Source organism: Emydura macquarii, unplaced genomic scaffold (genome assembly GCF_026122565.2).
Source record: "Emydura macquarii macquarii isolate MOO-44397 ecotype Brisbane River unplaced genomic scaffold, CSIRO-AGI_Emac_v2 contig_1253, whole genome shotgun sequence".
Classification (NCBI taxonomy): domain Eukaryota; kingdom Metazoa; phylum Chordata; order Testudines; family Chelidae; genus Emydura; species Emydura macquarii.
In genome coordinates, this window is record NW_027131390.1 from 90,293,641 (window position 1) to 90,314,259 (window position 20,619).

General features: G+C 38.0%; 1 protein-coding gene across 5 annotated transcripts in view; it reads left to right on the plus strand.

Moving 5' to 3' along the window:
* The window catches only part of GTDC1 (glycosyltransferase like domain containing 1), a 195,156-nt gene that overhangs the window by 46,531 nt on the left and 128,006 nt on the right, over positions 1-20,619 (plus strand). For 4 of the 5 annotated variants that reach the window (XM_067549499.1, XM_067549502.1, XM_067549501.1 and 1 more), the window contains exons 2-3: positions 5,347-5,514; positions 8,703-8,876. In XM_067549499.1, the coding sequence (XP_067405600.1) occupies positions 5,347-5,514; positions 8,703-8,876 (342 nt within the window). Of the gene's footprint in view, positions 1-5,346; positions 5,515-7,855; positions 7,881-8,702; positions 8,877-20,619 lie in introns of those variants that run through there. The other variant, XM_067549503.1, reaches the window with a different exon arrangement.

Below are 20,619 nucleotides of genomic sequence, written 5' to 3' on the forward strand. Positions count from 1 at the left end.
CCACTATGTAAATCCATAGTACCCCCACACACTGAATATTGTGTACATTTCTGGTCGCCCCATCTCAATAAAGGTATATTAGAATTGGAAAAAGTCCAGAGAAGGGCAATGAGAATTATTAGAAGTCCAGAACAGCTTCTATATGAAGAGAAATTAAAAAAACTTTCATATAAGGAGAGATTAAAAAAGACTCGGGCTATTAAGGTTGGAAAAGAGATGACTGAGAGGGGATCGGATCAAGATCTCTAAAATCATGAATGGCATGGAGAAAATGAATAAGGAAGTGTTATTTACCCCTTCACATAATACAGAATCGGGTCACCCAATGAACTGAATAGGCAACAGGTTTAAAACTAATTTAAGGAAGTACTTCTTCACACAACACACAGTCAACCTGTGGGATTCATTGCTAGGGGATGATGTAAAGGCCACAAGTATAACTGAGTTCAAAAAAGAACTAGATAAATTCATTGAGGATATGTCCAAAAAGCTATTAGCCAAGATGGTCAGAAATGCAACCCCATGCTCTGTCCCTAAACCTCTGACTGCCAAGAGCTGGGACTGGATGACGGGATGGATCACTCAATTAATTGACCTATTCTGTTTGCTCCCTGTGAAGCATCTGACACCTCTCACTATTGGAAGACAGGATACTGGACTAGATGGACCATTGGTCTACCCCCATATGGCCATCCTTATGTTCTCATGTTTTTATGTAATGATCCTCATTGTGGTGGCAAGTTGAGAGTCAATGAGTTGCAAATGGGAGCTGTGTGTCCAGATGGATGAACGGTATTCTGTAGTAAACTAAAGAAGGACTAGTGAAGAGGTCCATAGGGTTTTTGCATCAGCTTCCCCTGTTGTTCCTGCCAGTTTCTGGATGAGGTTTAGATTCATCTTTATGTTGTCATGAATATTTTTCAGGTGCCAGTGGTATGTGAAGCTATAGTCTACTGTCACACTGAGATATTTCAGAGTGGGATTGTGTCTTATCGGTTGGCCACAGAAGTTCACATGCTGTTCTGCCCTAGCCTTTGGATTGCTTAAATGAAATACTGACACAAGAGCCTTGGTGGGGTTTGGTTTTAGTTGGCAGTGTAAGAAATATTTTTCCATGGTTTTAAGTTCCTTGGTTAGTATCTGTTTTATGATAAATAAATTGCATGATTATGCAGTCTGAACAATGTCATCAGCATAAGCAAATTTCTGTGATGATGTACAAGGAAGGTCACTGGTATAGATGTTAACCAAGATTGGTGTTAAGATTGATCCCTATGGTAAGCTATCGTTGAGAGTACATGGTCTGCTGACCTGGTCACGAAGGAAAACATGAAACTTATGATTGGTCAGAACTTCTCCTATGGTTGCATTGTATGTGGTAATTTTGCTGCCTTTCAAAAGAAGGGTGTTCCTTCATGCAGTGTCATAGGCAGCAGATGAGTCTAAGAAAGCTGCCCCAGTCTTGAGTTTTTGCTGGACTCCCACCTCAGTATTGTTAAGACTAATACTTGGTCAGTGCAGCTTTGGCTTGGCTGGAAACCCACTTACTCATTCAGTAACATTGCTTCTACCGTCCTCGTCAGCAATATTCTCCCCATGAGCTTGTGTATTGTGCAGAAGAATAATATGGGCCAGTATGATAAGGGATTGCCGGTTGGGTTCCTGGGCATGACAATGGCAATGATCATAGCCTCCTGCCAGATTGGTGGGAGAATCCCTGTGAGGAGTGAATATTGGAGAACATTTCCATACCTTGGCTATAAGGTTTTTGAGAAATTCTGGAAAGATGCCATCAGGTCTTGTGTCTTTTCCGGCTTTGTAAGAGAGAGAGTCTTGTTTACCGTCTCAGCAGTGAAAGTCAGTGATGAGGGGAGTAGTGAACTGACTGATTGTCAGAGCTCTCTGGGTACTTTGGGTTAATAGACTTGTCCCCTGTGCTTTTGAGCTCATAAGAAGTGTTCTTGTGATCACATCAGCTAAGACCTCAGAGTTTTACATTTCTCTGAGTTTGCAGATCCAAGATGATGCAATAATAGCCAAGCTTTATGACTAGAGTGAGTAAAGTCCAAAGATTCAACCATCTCGATCTATCTTTGATGGAGGGCTAAATTCAGTAACTCTAGTAGGGATGTTGCAGTGTTTGTGTCACCAACGTTTGGTATTTCTGTAATAGTCTTTATGTTTCTGGTTTCCAGCATAGGGTATATTCTTTCTGATAGCTAAGGGAGATGTTTTTTCTTGCAGCCCTTTGGATGAGCCAAGTGAAGTGATCGCAGTTTTCAGGCTCCAGTTGAATAGCATCAATGGTGGCCTCTGTTGTTGCAATGAATCCTGGCCAGTTTGCCTTTTTAAAGTTCCATGACAGTTTGGGTGACGACATGATTACTGAGAATTCAGTTCCAATGTGGATTATCACCGGTCAATGCTGACTATTTGAAAAATTGCTGAGAATAGTTATGGAGATGTTCTGAAGGATTCTGAACTTGTCGTTGGCAAGGAAACAGAGGTCTAGCTGGTAGTCTCTGTTCCAGCAGACAGAATGAAAATTGCTTCTGTCTTTCACAACAAAGAGAAAATATGTGCCTTTAATTACCATTCTGCAAGTTCCTTGCCTTCAGTTTTGTTGCTATTATAGCTTCACATAATTTGGTGGCTATTGAAATCGCTGACATATATAACTACATGATACACTGTAGGTAAAGGGGTAGAAGGCTGGTCTTTATTTAGTTGTTTATACACATTAGCTACCATCAACTTGCCAATTCTTATTGAGATAGTAAAGGTTCCAGAGTTACTCCTGGCATCTGTTGGGTCATAACAGAACAAGGAGCAACGGTCTCAAGTTGCAGTGGGGGAGGTCTAGGTTGGACATTAGGAAAAAGTTTTTCACTAGGAGGGTGGTGAAGCACTGGAATGGGTTACCTAGGGAGGTGGTGGAATCTCCATCTTTAGAGGTTTTTAAGCTGCGGCTTGACAAAACCCTCACTGGGATTATTTAGCTGAGGTTAGTCCTGATCTGAGCAGGGGATTGGACTAGATGACCTCTTGAGGTCCCTTCCAATTCTATGATTCTATAATCTTTAATGCCCTACTTGATGTATGTGGCAAAGCCATGTTTTGAATGATGAGGAAAGGTGATGCGAGATTGAATCCAGCAATATGGCAGTGTGATTCTTGAAGGTTTTTTAGTATAAGTTTTTGTAGGCTGATGGCATTGATCATATTATCTCGGATAATGTGAGCTAGGTAGTTGCTTTTAGATCAGGACATACCTTTGACATTCTGTCAGCTAATTGATAGAACTGAGCCTACTTTCTCTTAAAGTGGCTCTGAAAGGAGTCACTTTTTTACAGGGTAATTATCTCCATTGCTGTTCAATCCGAGACTTCACTGAGTGACATTCAGATGCATATTTGTTGACATTGCGTGTGCGTTGACACATAGCAGGGGAGACCATAAGGAGGTTGTCATCATCTACCTTGGGAAAGGGAGGGAAGGATGGGATACGGAGGGGGAGAAAGAGACAGAGCAAGGGGGGGTGTTAATAAGAAAAAAATGTGAACAGGAACATCATTAAAATAATCCTATAATTTACCCAGGTAACCATGTAATCTTATTATTGTAACCTTTGTCCTCTTTTCCCCTCTCTTCTGTTTGTTGCTGTCACTCAGTCTCTCATGTCTAAAATTATATTATAAGTACCTCAGGGCAGTGATCGTAAATTTTTTTCTATATTCAATAAAGTGCCTAAATCACTTAGGATGGAGCCTTTTCATCTCAGGTTTCAATCTGGCCTGATCACTAGAGATGAAAAAACTGTGACTCCCCGTGGCAAGTGTTTGAAGACTTGTATCAAATTATTTGTGTAATCTATTTTATTTGGCACTCTATTTGACAATCTCATAAGAAAGACCAGTTATTTAATGGACATGTAGATTCTCTCTAACCCCTTGTGATGATTCTTCCAGGTCAGGATTGAATCATGTTGATGAGGTTGGGTGAAGGAGCTGCTCTTCATATTGTATATATTCCATAGATTCTGAGGTTGCCCATAAAATGTGCCAAATTTTTGACTTTGCAATCAGATCTTACCACTGTTCTGCCTATATTTCCCTGCAATTAGTAGAGGGAATATCTCAGGAATGCTATGGTATATTTAGTTACCTCAGGCAATTGGAAAATTTGTAAAGCCAACCACAGCAAACAGAAGATTATCATTCCACTATGTCCATCTAGCACTGCTCTTGAGCACTAATTTCACTTTAAAAAAAAAGAAAGGGAAAATTGGCAAAGATTACAGCAAATAAACTCTTTAATCAAACATGTTTGCATCATTAGAATGAAGGATGGACTGGCAAATTAGTGAGGAACATATTGTGTCTATAATTGTAAATGAAATCTTAATGTTTTATTTGAGATAAATAAGTGATTTCAAATGTTTGCCTTGGTGCTGAGGAATTTAGAATACATTAAAATATCTAAAGATATGTGGTCCACTACATAATGGCGGTTTACATCAAGATTCTGGTATCCAGAAGACATTATGTATCAGCTTATATACTATGGGTGAAATCCTGGCTCCATTGAGTCAAAGTGAGTTTTGCCATTGACTTTGGTGGACCAGAATTTCACACTACTCTCTTAGGTAAGTTAATTTCCTGATTGTTTAAGTTATGTCAAGGGCAAGAAATCAGTGTGGTAATTTTCTTTGTGCTCGAATTACAAATAATTTGAATGATATGAGCAATCTGATTGGGCTATGAAATGGTAACTGTAATATGGCAATATTGGGGAGCAGAGAACAAAACAACAACAAAAATTTAAGTAGGATGCTTAATAAAAATGGGAAAAGAGATGGAGAAAGAGAAAAAGACCACACCAAATACATACACTGCATAAATCAAAAGGGTTTATGTCATAACATGAACATGTGCCATTCCTGCTCATATATTGAATTTCAGTAGTTGGTTGCATAAAGAAGTAAAGTGTAATGAAACTGGCAAGCAAAGTATTCCCCAGTCAGCCTTATCTTTGTTCCATTTGTCCTTCAGATACAGCTTTTCTTGCCTTTTTCAATAAAATCCATCCAGCTTTTTTATTTTGCATCTCTCTGTAACTGAGCTGAGAAGACCAATGAGATTCAACGCTTTTCTAGTTGAGTTCTTAGCAGCTGCTTTTTAAGAGATCAAAACTTAGAATGCTGCTACATGGTATTAAGACTTAGCTATTGATGTGTCCCTATAGGGGTTATGTATTTCTTGTGGGGGGTAGGCAGAGGGGAAGGGTAAAGAGTGACCCTTTTGAGCATGCTCATAGACAGTAAACACTACTCTTCTTGTTTCTTAGGATCCTCTTTGCAAGCTCAGTGCTTAACCTGGCTGAACTTATTGCCCTTCGGCCTGACCTTGGCAAATTGAAAAAGGTCCTTTACTTCCATGAAAACCAATTGGTATATCCTGTACAGAAGTGCCAGGAAAGAGATTTTCAATACGGATACAACCAGATTCTTTCATGGTAGGTGTTTCTTATACTATTATGTGTTATTTAATAGCATCTTTTAAACATTTTTAAACCTGGAGACTCTTGCGCTACTAAAACAACAACAACACTGTTTCAAACTGAGAAACAAATATAAACACAGTCCCAAGGAGATGCTAAGTGCATTGGCAGAAACAAGTTATAAAGTACTTTACATGTTCCTCATCTCAAGCTATTGTTCTGACTTACCTGTGTGCTAAAGGACTACCACGCTACACCTGTAAATTGCACTAATTTTCCATTTATACCTATTCCTAGCAAACAAGATGCTGTACCTCAAGGACACTTAGCAGAGAGACAGTCAATCAGGTCTTGCTTTTAATGCATCCAACTGAAATTAAAATAGAGGTTTTCAGGGGAATAAACAAAAATTAAAACATAGTGCAGCAATTTTGTTTGTTTGTCTTTAAGAAGAGAGGGCAGTAAACATATCAGATAAATCCTTATATTTCTTTCATTTGGTGTTCAGAAATGGTGCAGTGCTAAAATACCCAGACATTTTAAAGGCTGTGGTCCTTTATTGTTACTTAAAACACATTTATTTCCTGAATCTAAGTTAATGAAAGAAGTTAATAACAGCTACACTGAAAAGCTTTGTGATTAGAAACTGTACAAACTAAGTGAATCTGCAAAGCTGAATTGGTTTGAATTGAAATAAATTCATTTGGTTGATCTCTCTCACCTATTTGTTATTAGGAGACTTATTAGAAGCATGAATTGAACATTTTAAAATACATATAAAACATTTACATCTTTATAAAATGAGCCAGTTGACATTCAGATTTCCCAAATGATAATTTTTATATATACTGAGCATTTTCTAGAACTGTTTCTGTCATTGCATTTGCAAGATGCTTCAGTTATTAAGTAGCAATGTTGTGAAAATGTAGAGAAATGGCTGTAGTGTACTTGGAATGTATTTTGAAAACAGTAGCAGCCATTTTGAATTTTAATTATATAAAAATGTGGTGTTTGGTAGTGAAGCTGAGGAAGGAAATATCTGAAAAAGATATCTTTTAACTCCTTTCAGTATTGTAAATGCTGTAATTTTTTATGAGTTTTTATATTACAGGACCTCTCAGTCAGAAAAAGACCTCTAAGAATGCTTGCTTCCATGTTTTCTTTAATCTAGAGTTGCCTTTGTACATTATTGTAAATACATAATAATGTACACATTTTGAACATTTTTGGCTCTGCAAATGGACATTTTTAATGGCCAAAGAGATTGTCTTGTCTATATTTTAGCTGCATTGTTTCTTTCTATTAGTAGTTACCTGTAAAAGAAAAAAATGTCTCTTTTTGCTTCTATATGATACTAAAGAAGGTCAGAACTTTTTAATATGTTTTTGTTTGTTTGTTTGTTTGTTTTGACTTTAGAAATATCAGGAATGTCAAGTCTTGTCTTCTGTTTTTGTTCAAAGACTTCTTGGAGGATGAGATAACTGGCCTGGGAGCTTTCCCAACTCTCTTTTGTGGTGTTAATATTTAGGAAAGAGAGCTTTTCTCCCAATTGTTTGTCAGGAGGTTAATAGGTGTTGACTAAACCACACAGAGTTTAAATAATATGACTAATATTCATTCCCTCTTAGTTGCTCAGGTTTTAGTTTCTTCTGATGATAGGATCCCTCCAGTTTGCCAGTCTCACTTAAAACCTCCAGCAAAAAACAGTCGATAAGACCTAGTATTTCTAATGTACAAAACAAGCAGAGATACAAAACAAGAGCATCATCTTTTCCTCCATATATATATAATGAAGGCCTGAAAAGTTTGTATGTCATTTATGAGTCTATTAAAAGAGGTGGGTTGGCTCACTAGTTGTTTTAACTTGAGAAAAGCATGTGGTAAAAAGTCATAGGTAGGGAGGAATGGGAGATTAAAAAAATAGTTCAACTCAAGTAGTCTAGTTGAAAAGGATTATTTCTTTGTCAAATGTTTCCTTGCTTTTCCTGCTGACTCCTACTGCTTTTGTGAGCATTGTCCATTTTCTTTCTTGACCAGGCAGCAGTGTGAATTGTGAGGATAAATGACAGTCTTTCACTTCAAATATACTTTTCACCAGTCCAATGACTTATGAAAACATGTCCTCAATGTATCTTAGGGCCCATGGTTTGGTATTACAATATGACATACTGAGAAAATCAACAAGACAAAAACATTTTTTAACTTTGTTTTTATATTACATTTGTGCCAATATCATTAAGATTGTGTCAGCACTTCCAGAATAAGCTTCCAGATTTTTCATTGCTTTATACTTTTGCCTTTTCTCCAGACTGAAAACCTCAGCAGAGAAATCACACATATTGCAAAAATTGCAAAAATATTGGTTCTACTGTTTTTAAGAGGTAATACTGAGGGACAAAATGTTTTCTGGTGTCATGCCCTGTCTTCTACTAATGAACTAAAAATATGTCTTAATTATTTTAAAAAATATGTAAATGATTAATTAATCTATGATGTTATGACTTTTGATATGTTTCTTGTTTTATAAAAGTTACCAAGATATCAAATATTTTGAATCAGGGTGACTGTGTGTCTCTGGTTTAAAATAAATAATTATACTTTTTTATCTGTGATCCAGTTAACTGAAACTCTTGATTAACCAAAGGTAGGTTATATCTCTCAGTAGGAATGTGTACTGAGCAATTTTCTCTCCTTTTCCCCAGTTTAACTTTTTTAGAAAGTTTTAGATGTCTCTGAAATAATTAAGGGGCAAAAAAGGCTGTGGGGGTTGTACTATAGTTTATCAAATGTATTTTTTAGTGATGCTTGATAAAAGCAGCAAAAATATTCTTACAACCTAAGGAATAACAAATAACCCACGTATAAAAGAGAATTTTCTCAAAAGATCAGAATGGTTGTGATCTTTCAAATTAATAATGGTAAACATTTATAATTCAATTTTTAAATATTTGTTTAATAAAAATTGTTAAATAATGTTTAAAAGATTAAACATATGGACAGAAACGAAGAAATTGTAAACTAAGGCTGACACTTTATCTCTTATTCATTTGAATCTACTGATATGAAATGAAATCCCAACCTTTAATTTGGATTTCTTGTTTTGCTAGTTAGTGTCACAATATTTAGCCTACATTAGTAGGCTATATAAAATAATCCTGATTTTTCTTAAAGAACATTGAATTAATTCTAGCTATATTTTTCAGTTTGGTTGCTGATATTGTGGTGTTCAACTCTGCCTTTAATATGGAGTCATTTCTTACATCTATTGGAAAATTTCTGAAGCTGATTCCTGACCACAGGCCTAAGGAGCTGGAAAAAATAATCAGACCAAAGTGCCAAGTTCTTTACTTTCCAATCAGGTTTCCTGATGTGAGCAGGTCAGTACATTTGACTCCATTCTCCATATTATGTCAAAATTGTTTCAAATCTATCTAAACTCATAGCCCTTGCTGCTAAATTTTAACTGATTAGTTCAAGCATTGTTAATTAGGGAATTTGGTTATATGTCACTGTGCTGCAAAATCCATTTATTTATAAAAGTATTTCAATAATCCAAAGCTACCCACATTAGGACCTGCTCCTGCACCAATGAAATCAATAGGAGGTTTGCCAAGCAGGTCAATAGTCAGTACGTGTCACCAAAGGATAGTTTGATGTTAAGGATGAACTACTTATTTTTGGCAAAGATAGAAGATATTTGACTAGATAATTTACCAATGATAATTTATTAGGTTGTTTTATTTGAAAAAGCTATCTGTTCTCATTTTCAACCCTATATAAGTGTTCGTGTGGAGAAGGAGGGAAAAAGGAATTCCAGAGAATAACAACAGAGATTAGTCTGTGGTTAAGAAGCTATATTTTCTTAGGTATGCTGTAGTGGGATTTTTCTCTCTACCTCTGTGTTTTATGGCTTATAGGTAGGTGAAAAGAATTTCAGTAATGTAGAGCAGAGTTGCGTATTTTTGGTGTTAACTATAGCTGTAGTTGCTCTTCATTCTTCCTCAGTTAGTACAAAGGACATTTTTTATTACCCTTACTGCAGAGCCCATCTTGAAATTAGCAAAGGGTTGTGTTATGTGGCTCAAAGGGAACATTCTGTAGATTCTTTTCACTTCTGATTAAACCTGGCACAATTGTTTTGGTTTTTTTTGTTTTTTTCCGATCACCAGGAACCCTCCTCCTCAACAGGAGCTTTGTTTTAATGGGGTTTACACTAGCTAGAGATAATCAGTTTGCAAAACTGTACTATACTCCTAAAAATAACATGAAGGCTGCTGCATTTTTGCTGATAAGAATGGGAAACAGTGTAGTGAAACTTAAATGGCTATGCAGGAGTCTGGGATTTGATTTAATTGCAAGTTTCATTCTGTTTAAATACTCACACTTTAAACCCTCAACATGAACCAGTTAGCATATTACAAATAATTTCAAAGGATTTGTCTATTTGTGGAAGGTTTCTCTAAGGAAGAGTCATTTAACACTTAAGACTAGGTTAGCAAATGTTGTTGACATGTATAGATTTGTTTTAAGGCTTAGAAAGGATAGCAGGCTTCTAAAGCACTGCACCAAGATTTGTAAACATGGATGCCTAAATGTAAGCTTTTGAACCCATATCTAGGCACTTATATCCCTGTGGCCTGATTTTCTGGAGTGCCATTGGGAGCTGTGGGTGCTTAGCACCTTTGAAAATTAGGGCACTTTCAATGGGACTTCTGCACCTAAATCCTTTAAGTACTTTTGAAAATCCCACTAGGACTGCCTGACCTTGGGCATGCAGGCACGATAAGTATTTTATCATAGATGACATTCACTTTTAATGTACATTATTTTTAATTAATAATTTTAATTTGATTAAGTCTTGTCTTTCTAAGGAATGATAGCTTTCTGACAATGCAGCTGTTACATTTGAAATTGAACCTAAAGGCCAGATTTTCAGCAGTGTCTGTGCAAATACTGCTATGCATGTGCATATAACTATATGCACACACAACTCATTGTTCGTTGACAGGCCTATTAGAAAAATATTTTTAAAAATCCATTCCATTATTTATATCTGTAGGACCTGCTGATATATTTTTTAATTTTCATTTAAATACTATATTTAGATATGAGTTATAATTATGCTTTCTGGACAAAAAACAATATCATCACAAAACATGGGAGCATTATAAAAAAAACCTTTTACATAACTTTGAATAAAGATCTTGGGGTTTTGAGCTTTATCTGTCTCCAGAATTTACCATTTCTTTACAAGATTATGTTTTAAATAATGTTGAATGCATCTGTGGCAACTGAATACAGTTTATTAATTTAGTCTGTATTATTACAGTGAAATCTAGATGAATGGAGATAGAAGAGAAAAAGGTTAAGAAATATTGTGGCCAAGCTAAGCTCTTAGCCCAGAGTGTTTTTTGAGTTATTTTCAAATGGTAATTTGCTTTATCCAGACCAAACTCATACAGTGTAAGTAAGTGATTATTTGCATGACTGACAATCATTTGAATGCCTGCAGTCTTTTTAAAATGCATAATTTTGCCAAGATGTTGGAAAAATATCTAGAAATTCTGAAGGCAAAATTACCAAGGTGAATTTATCCCTTACTTCAACCTTTGTGTGTGTGTGTCTGCATGTGTGTGTATGTGTGAGATACAATTTTTATTTGGATGTGTGGAAGAGATGTTCAGAAAGCAAAAAAGTTTTGTTAGAAATATGGTTGTGATATGTAAAAGAGTCTTTTTTTAAGTTAATATTATGATTATGTGACAAAGTAAAAATACATGAATATACCATATTTGAGTCTAGAAAAGGGTCATGTGATTGCAGAATATAACATTTCACTTGAGCAAATCCCATTATGTTTTTTTTTACAGTTATAAACCAAAGGTGAGCACACACCCTAAAAGAGAGAAACTGTTACTTCAAATAGACATATTTAGACATGAAATGAAGGTATAATGAAAAATAATTGATGCATTCTGATGCAGCAGAAAATGTAACAGAAAATATTTTGATACAGAAACAAAACTTGAATGGTGTGAAATACTCCGTTTTATATGTGCATAATATATATTTAAAATAATGTTGTAAATTACCTTATACTGCATTTAGGAACACAAGCACAGTGTCCTTAACAGTGATTTGATTTTTTTTAGGTATTTGGTATAAGTGCACATCTTTGCTAATTATTGATAGGATCCGGGATGAACTTAGGTTCAACAGGATTCTGCAAAGTGAGATGTACAAAGCCTCAGGATGTTTTTCCTAGCCAGTTCATATGAAGTGGAAGCACTTTCCCTCCTCTTTCCTCAGTCCACCAGTCTCTCTCCTCTGTGCCCCTTTCCAGTCTCCCTCAAATCCTATCCTGTCTGCTTTACTTAAGCACTTTCTCTCCTCTGCTCCTAAGGGGGAGAGAAGGGACAATTTCCCTCACTTATCTTCCTCACAGGGGAAACCTCTGTCTCTACTTTCCTCAGCTTGGGGTCCCAAAAACTATTAGAGAGATGCCTACTCTGACTTACTGAACAGGGATCTTTTCTGTCTGTTATCTGTGCTGTGGTCCCAGGAAAAGGGAATGAAGGCAGAGCAGATGAGGTCCTGTGATCACAGATCTGCTCCCTTTTCCTGAGCCAAAAATAGCTTTGGTCAGCTTTCCCTAGGGAAGTGCTCAGGCAGTAGCCCTTGTCAAACACTGGGAAGAGGAGAAAGGAGTCACTGATTTGAGAGTCTAATAGAACAGGAAATTGATTGACCCCATCCTTTTCCCAGTGGCTGTCTTTAGCAAGTTGTAAATATGTGCTTGTAGATTGGCTTTCATGTTGCACTCTGTAGTGTCAGAGCCAGCCCTGATATAATACTACTGTATCACTTACTTTTTAATTGGCATAGTTATACAGTCTGATACAGTATATATGTAAAAATAACTATCTTAAAATAATTTTAATTCTGAGTTCAGACTGTCGCTGCATTGTGCGTAGCTATTAAGGGGTGCAGGACAGTAGGTGATCTTATATGTCATATGTGCTGCCATGCTTCTGTACAACACAGTGATTTAAGTACAGTGTGACTCAGAATTACCTTGTAATGTCTTTTTTGTTTGACTCAGACTCTTAATTATATTGTAACATAATATGTAGTATTAAATTTGGGTTTTTTTGATATTTTTTTCACTCTGTTAAAAGGAGGAAGTGGGGCACAAAAACAAAAATTTCCTTTTCATTGATATTATCTTTTTTGTCCATGGACCTTCAAATGCAAGTAAACATAACTGGAACAGTTATGGAGGTTCTTTGCTGATACTTTGTACTACTTGTTAACATTTTGATTTCTATTGGTCCATCTGCAGCCGTCCACCTTCATTTCACAAGCAAAGCAGGGTCAGACTAGGTCAGTTCTTGAATGGGAGACACTTTGGTATTAATTTAGATGACATGCTATAAAAATATCAGTTACTGTTAATATTGCCCTAGTTGTAGTAAATCTTCATTATCATTTATACATTTTGCAGAGCCATAGAAGAGCTCTGGTTATAGCTATAGATAGTGTTTTACAAACAAGTTTTAAGTTATATGCTTGTTCTAAAGAGATTACAATACAAATAGACAAAGGACAGATGGGATCACAGATAAAAAGAGAAGACATGAGAGGACTATGGTTATAGTAAGCGAAAACGAGAGCCTTTTGTTATGTCAGCTCGGTAGTATCTTGTACTGCATGCTCTTTGAATTTGTTATGCTGAAAAAATGAAACTGTCAACAAACAGGGAAGACTCATCTCCACAGCTGACTAGACTTTCACAAAACCTGGATGTGGAACCCGTTGCCATGAGAGATTGTAGTAAGTTGACATAAGAAAGAAAAGCTGTTAGGCTGCTCCAGCTTATACTGGGGGCTGCAGCTGTGGCCAGGGCAGCCACGACTGGTTCACTGACTCTACCCCTTCCACCTTTTGTGACAAGTAAATCTTGATATTTAAAGTTTACATCTATTCTGTTAAAAATCAGGCTGTTATGCAATAAACATAATGGGTCAGATCCTGGAAGTACACACGGCACAGGTTGTGAGGGAGATGGAAATGAGCGTAAAGCTAACTTACAATCCTCAGACCGTTGTGTGAAGGGTTAGTCACCTGGTGCAAGTTAGAATGGAATTGGGCCACTCAGTCTTATGCTGACTGCTCAGAGTAAGGGGCCAGAAGTACAGCTGGGAACTGGCACATCATAGGAGTGTTGTAATCATTCCCCCTTCTTTCAGCCATGTCTCTTGTGCCAGCTACAGGGATGGAAGGTGGTGTACTAGCTTCTACCCCAGCTCTTCATCTCCAGAGAATAAATTTTGCACTAGGCTGATCCTCCTGGAGCAAGATACACCAGCTTCATGGCCAGAATCCTCTGGCAGTGCAGTACTAATAGCTACCCAAAAATGGAGATCTGGTTCAATAGTCTCACCTATCCATTGAAACTTATTTGTATTGCAAAACTCTTTAAAGCTAATTTCTTTTTCCTGTTCAGAGATTAAAAAAAAAAAAGTTCTATTGTCTTTTTTTTTTTTTTTTTTTTACGTGTTGTGGAATTATTCAGCTAAATGACATCATAGTAATCATTCAGAAGGATACTTAAGCTGAATTCTTTGGGCAACCTAGTTTTTTATTATGTTGGGTACTACTCATGTTGCATACAACACATTCCCATAAAACCTGCATTTTGTATTTACAGAGAAATTTCTCTTGAGAGTTAAGGTCTTGTAAAACATTCTTGTTCTACAGCATGAACGAATTATTATACTCTGGGGCATTAAAAGTGAAGTGTACTGAAGAAAAGAATTTTTCATTAAAATGCAGTTTATATTGATAAAACAGATTACTAGCATTTGATGAAATGTGAAACTTGGATCTACCCATATCACTACATCACTAGTAGGTTTATTTTGGCAAGAGGACTAGCATGTAATGTGTATCAGGACCAATCATTATACAGTACCTGTTAGTTTTTTATTATATTAAATTGTCTTTCACTAAAGTACTTGAAAAAATATGTACTCTATCTGTATATTGAAGTAGCAGAATGTGGTAACCAAGAATATTAGAAAATAAAAGCTGTCATGTTATCAGTTTTGGCACAGTCATTTATCAATCAGAATTTTAAACATTGACAAGTGGTAATTTAATAGTGAATGACCCTGTTGGCAAGAAGTTCTAATGACAGATGATGCAAACTCATTTATTACTGAGGGGCTCTGCTGGCTTCTTACCTTTTTTGGTATCACAGCTCATACTTTCCAAGTCTGGGATGTGAGAAGCCACAAAGGGCAAAACCTGTGGCACCAGGCCTGTAACCACTCCCATCTAATCTGGTTCTCTCTTTAGTTGCAGATTTTCCTATAGTATGGTTAGTAAGATTTGAAGTTTAGATACTGATTAAATGCCATTTGATTTGTGGGTAACATTTAGAATAATACTTCCCACTTGCATGCAACAATATTTTTAGAAGTGTGTGTGTGTATTTGTGTTTTTGTTTTGTTTTGTTTTTTGTGGTTTCCTCATTTTTGGTTGTACAGCTTAAGACACGGTGTGTCTGGTTTCAGAGACAATTCACCTTGTAATAATTGTGGCCAACTGTATATTTCATATAAGAATTTCAAACCACTTTACAAATGTTAATTAAACACCCTTTATGGTGGTCAATTTATTTTTATCCCCATTTCAGAGATAGGAAAATTGATGCATGCAGAGATTTAAATGTCTTATGCCAAAGTCACACAGGAAGTCAGTGGCGGGGTCATAACTGGAACCCAGTTCTATTCATATCCCCATGCTAACTCATTTTGGAGGAGGGAATAGCCTACCTTGTTGTGATATATGTAAAGATTTGAAGTTGGGACCCTTCATGCTGGAGGAAATGACAATTGTGCTACAAGCTGGTAGGGATAGCATTTTTAGTTCTCTTAAAAATGCTCTATCAAAAATATAGCAGTTCAGGTATTCTTTACTTTTGAACAGTTTTTGTTCATTTTACTTAAACTTCTGCCATGTGAGAAGGTTGTCTCTGTTTATTTGCATATTTCCAAATCTCAAGCTATGTCACCTTACCAGAGACATCACTGTGGACACTATTGTATGAGCATTCTAATGTAAACCTCTATCTGTTCTTCCTAGATATTTGTATTTTATGTCATTTGTTTTTCCTCCTGTCCTGGAGATCTTTCACAAAAGAATGTTTCTCTTCTTTTTGAGGTTGGAATTTGGTTAATATCACCCCCATGGGGAATGATGATGTAATTAGGCTCCGTGGAGATAAATCTAATTGGTTTTAAATTGTTACAGAGAGTCTTTAAGGTAAATCTGTTCCACCTTCTTCTCAGAATGGAACAGGATTACTAACTAAGGGTAGGATCCTGCAAGGTGCTGAGGGGCCCTAACTTCCATTGCAGTCATTCAGAGTTGAGCGTTTTCAACACCCTGCACATCAGTATCCTGGAATAGGTGGAGGAAGATAATAGATGGAAGTAAAGGCTGGGAATTAATTGATGCAGTCAATTAATGCATTGGCCAGACCACTGTAGTGAGAGCTCAGTTCAAACCTGTGCATTTCAGAAAATTCCATGCCCCCCAAATTTTGTTTTTCAAAATTCTGCCAGTCAACGTTTTTGAGCAATGAATATTTTTCATTGCAAAACTTTGAGGAATGAAAAAACCCACCTTTCACATGTAATTCGTGCTCATGAAATTCTGAGGAGAAGTGAGAAAGTAGCAATTTTGGGTTATTTTCTTCTCTGAGTTGTTAAGTGAGGAGAGTGTGCGGTTGAAGCAGAGAGTGCGAGAGCCTTATTGTTTAGGTACTCCACGCGTTCTTTATGGTTATGTAAGGGAAAAAGAAGAATGGAGAGAAGGCTGCAGTGATAACTAATGGGGGTTAAGAAGGGGGCAGAGTGTCCAACATTTGGAGATACTTTCCTGTGAATGAGAACCAGAGCTCGAGAAGCTATGTTAAATTAAAACAATGTGGGAATGAGGTGACTTGTGGTATCAGTTAAGGGACTGTGGCAATGTGGGCACACCTTCAGAGCCCTCAGAAGGAGATGTATTTGGCACACCCAATGAATGATAAAAACCATACTCCATCAAGAGAGGAGGGATGGAAACACCAGCAAGAAGAGAGTTAGATAGACCACCTAGCCTGGTCCCCAATCATCTCATTGTTGTTAAATGTAAAGCAATAACCAAAAGAATACTGAGTCTGATGTATGCACTGCACACACACTCTATCACTGGGTTGCAAATGAACAAATCAAAGTGTCATAAAAATAATAAAGTTTGGTGATAGCAGCAGCAGTTAGACAGATCTCCCAGCCTGATCCCCATCCTACTGACTTTTTTTTAATGTACAGCCAAAACATTACTGAATGTGACCTGTGCAGGATATTCACTGCATACACAGATGATTAACATACGAAAATTTAATAATAAAACATGAGGCAGGAACAGCAGCAGATAAGGTGTTCTGCAGAAGTTTCAGATAATTAAATGCATTTCAGTGACAGACTATATGTGTAATATGTAAAATTGAATTTTTGGGAACCAGAAGAAAACATGGGGCATGCCTAGTCACCCATGTGAAGATGGCCGTTATGTACACCATAAAGAAATAGCCTGAGGGGAACTGTTGTTCACTTTTGAAATATTAGATATAGGATGAGGTGAAGTGATTTTGGCATTGGCAAAATGACAGTTATCGCCTTTGTTATACAAGGAAAATGTTGCCAGGTTTGGGGGCTTGGTTTTGGTTTTGCATTCACAGTTAGGGGTATTGAATATTTTATACTTTGGACATTTCCCCTGCTCAGTTGTGACTCCCAAATGAACTAATTCTCTTCTTTTCCCCTTTAATAATTCAAATGGAATACATTTTAAACTATGAAATCCCCAGCATTAATGTACCAAAAGTATTTATAAAGGCATGCAGCAAACCAGCTTCAGCAGTAAAAAGATAATATGAGACTATGCAGGAAATCAGCTGCAGCACTGGAAAGATACATATAAAAATGATGAGGACACTCCAGAGTTTCATATTTATAAACACCAGGTAGTTTGGATGGTAATTCAAGATCTGTGCAGGCCCTGATGAAGTCCAGTGCCCCTCATCTCCACAGTTACCTTTCCACCAATAAGCTCTGGAAAAGATCCTCATACTTCATATTGTGTTGCCTTCCTCGAAATGGAGGATCTTTTGAGTTGGTGCACCCTCATGAATGACAAAAGTAGTTCAGAGAACATCATTCAGAGCGTTACATCATTGCCTTCGATCTTTCAGTTTCGAGCAGTGATGTCAGGTCCTGATATCAGCCAGGAAAGCTGAATCAGACAATATATTTACTTAGTGAACTGTGATTTCCCTTAGAGAATATATACTGAAGAAAGAACTATATCAGTTTTCTGATGACAAGGTGTTTTCAAATCAGGACATTTGGAAAACAACAAACTTTCTTCATCTTCAGTGTACTCTGCATGTCTTCTCCCATCCCTCTAATCTTGTGGATCATGAGCAGAGCCAAAGAAAACACATTGTGTCTGCTTTTGATAATGTCTAACTAGTCAAGGGGATTATGGTGTATAATATGTTACAAATGATACTAGAACCCATGATCTTTCTAATCATTCTCCCCTACCACCTGTCAAGACTTGGCTTACATGCAGGTGATGTACCAGGATTTTGACCTTTCAGACAAGGGTCTTTCAACTTTGCTATCATCCAGAAAAAAAGGAGGTCTCTGTCATATACTAAAGGGTGTGAGCAGTGTTGTACTTCTGGCTCTGACCCAGGGGAATGGGCTCTATTGTGAAGTTTCTCCAAGATGGATTTGACAAAGGTCTGTTGCGTTTCCCCATCAGAATATAAATCATGTCCATGGGTGCTTTGTGAAGAAATTATATGGCTTCACCCTGTTGGCTCACCCTTTCAATTTGTAGTTTAATCCAATGTTGAGTTCACACAGATGCTCCTCTTCAACCTTTGTATTGTTTTATTTATAACCCTGGGAGGCGGTGGTCCTAGTAGCTAAAAAGTAGGGGTCTTTTCCTGATTCATTCCTGATGGCCAAATTGTGGCCCAGCTTGTGGGACTATGTAGGTGAATTAGGGGATGTGTAAAACATTTTCTTGTGCCTGCCCCTGCATGGGTGACCCATACGGTGGGTAACTGTGTAGTCGGGAGAACAGCCTGTATAGGGCTGCTGTCTCCCACCCCAACATGTGGGCCAGAAGGGGTGGGGAGTGGGTAGAGCCTTGGCTCTGCCCCACAACATGCCTGTCATCAGAGATTCACCAGTGTGCCAGGACACGTGCATGACATCCGATGTAGATCTGGTACAGTGTACATTCCCTTGGAGCACATGGAAATGGGAGGAAGACTGTCACTCCAAGAATGAAAAAAATGAATAAAGAGTGCTTCTCTTTGCTCGATGCTACTGGCAAAGTCACTAGCCTGCACTATTTCTTTAGTCAATAGCTTTCGCATCATCAAAGGACAGCCCTGTCTGTCTAATCTAGCTATGTAGCATGCCCCGCATTACCATATTATTTCACTGCCTCACAATCTTTAATTCTCACCACATCCCCATTTTATAGGTGGATAAATGAAGCAGCAAGAGATTAAGGCTTGGTCTACACTACAGACTTAGCTCAACATAAGGCAGTTTATGTCAACCTAACAATATCAGTGTCTACACTACAGCTTTGCTCCCACCAATGTAAGCGCTCTACTACACCGATGTAATAACTTCACCTCCATGAGAGACGTAGGGCTTATGTGGGTGTAATTAGGGCGACGCAGTGTCTGTGTAAACACGGTTCCTTACATCAGCTGTTGGCTGTCTTGTCAATTTTGGAGCTGTGAAATTGACAAGAAAGATGCTCCTGGCTCCCCAGCCGGGCTGCTGCCAGGTCTCCACTCCAAGCCAGGCTGCCACTGGATCTCTTCACTCTCCCCTGGGAGCCCTGCTGCCCTCCAGGGCCCCAGCTCCCTTCTCCCCATGGCAGCTGACCCAACTTTGGGCTTGGATTTATCAGCGGGAGGCGAGAAGCTCCTGAGGGCAGCTGGGTTCCCAGCAGGAAGCTGCGCGGAGTTGAGATCCCTGGCTCTCAGCCCCCCACACTGCCCCTTGACGCTTCGTGGAAGCACTGCTGGTTAGGGCATGCTCCACTGACAGTAGGAAGGTACTGTGCACAGCCACTGCAGTAATTACTGTGATGGCTGTAAGTCGACCTAACATAGGTCAGTTTCAGATTGTAGTGTAGACATGCCCTAAGTGAGTTGCCCAATGCCACACAAGATGTCTGTTGCAGAGCAGGAAATTGAACGTCGTTCTCTTGAGTCTCTGCCTAATTTCTAACTGTGCTCCAGAGCAGGTTGAGGTAGATTTTGATTTTCTTGGTCACATGGGGGATCTTATAATCTACCTCCAATACACTGATAAATACATAAATAAATCCAGAATTAGAAAAACATAAACACACACACCTGCTGCCCTTTGAAAAATCTGTTCAGTCACTCTGTTTAAGGATTCTAAACAGAGTTCTAATGTTTTTCAGGGTATGTCTACACTGCAGAGTGAAGTCGATTTAATTTAAATTGACCTTCATCTGCCGAGCTTCAGAAGTTGGAGGAGCATGATCACACCACGCTCACTGAGTCGGGTGTTTGTGTCGCCGCCAGCCACACTTGCATCAATAATCGAAGCAGTGCACTGTGGGTAGCTATCCCACAGTGTGACTACCATCAGTACCTTTTGGGAAGCTTGTCATCCTCCCATGATGCAACGTGCTCCCTCCCCCCTCCTCTCTTGTCCAAAACAAACAGACAAATGTTTTTTCATGCCATTTTTCTAAACCCGTCTCTGCCGTGCACACTCCATTGCTGGAGAGGCATGGAGCCCGCTCATTTTGCACTATCATTGTGAGCATCACAAATACCTCATGACTTATCCTGCAGTATTTTCAAGGCCGAGACAGGAGCCACAGCGCAGAAAATTGCGATGTTACTGAAGCTACCCTGCTACAAGCCATAGAGCAAAACAATTTTTGTTTGCTGCAGGCTGTCATGCAACAACTTCGGTTGGTGGAGAGCCACTT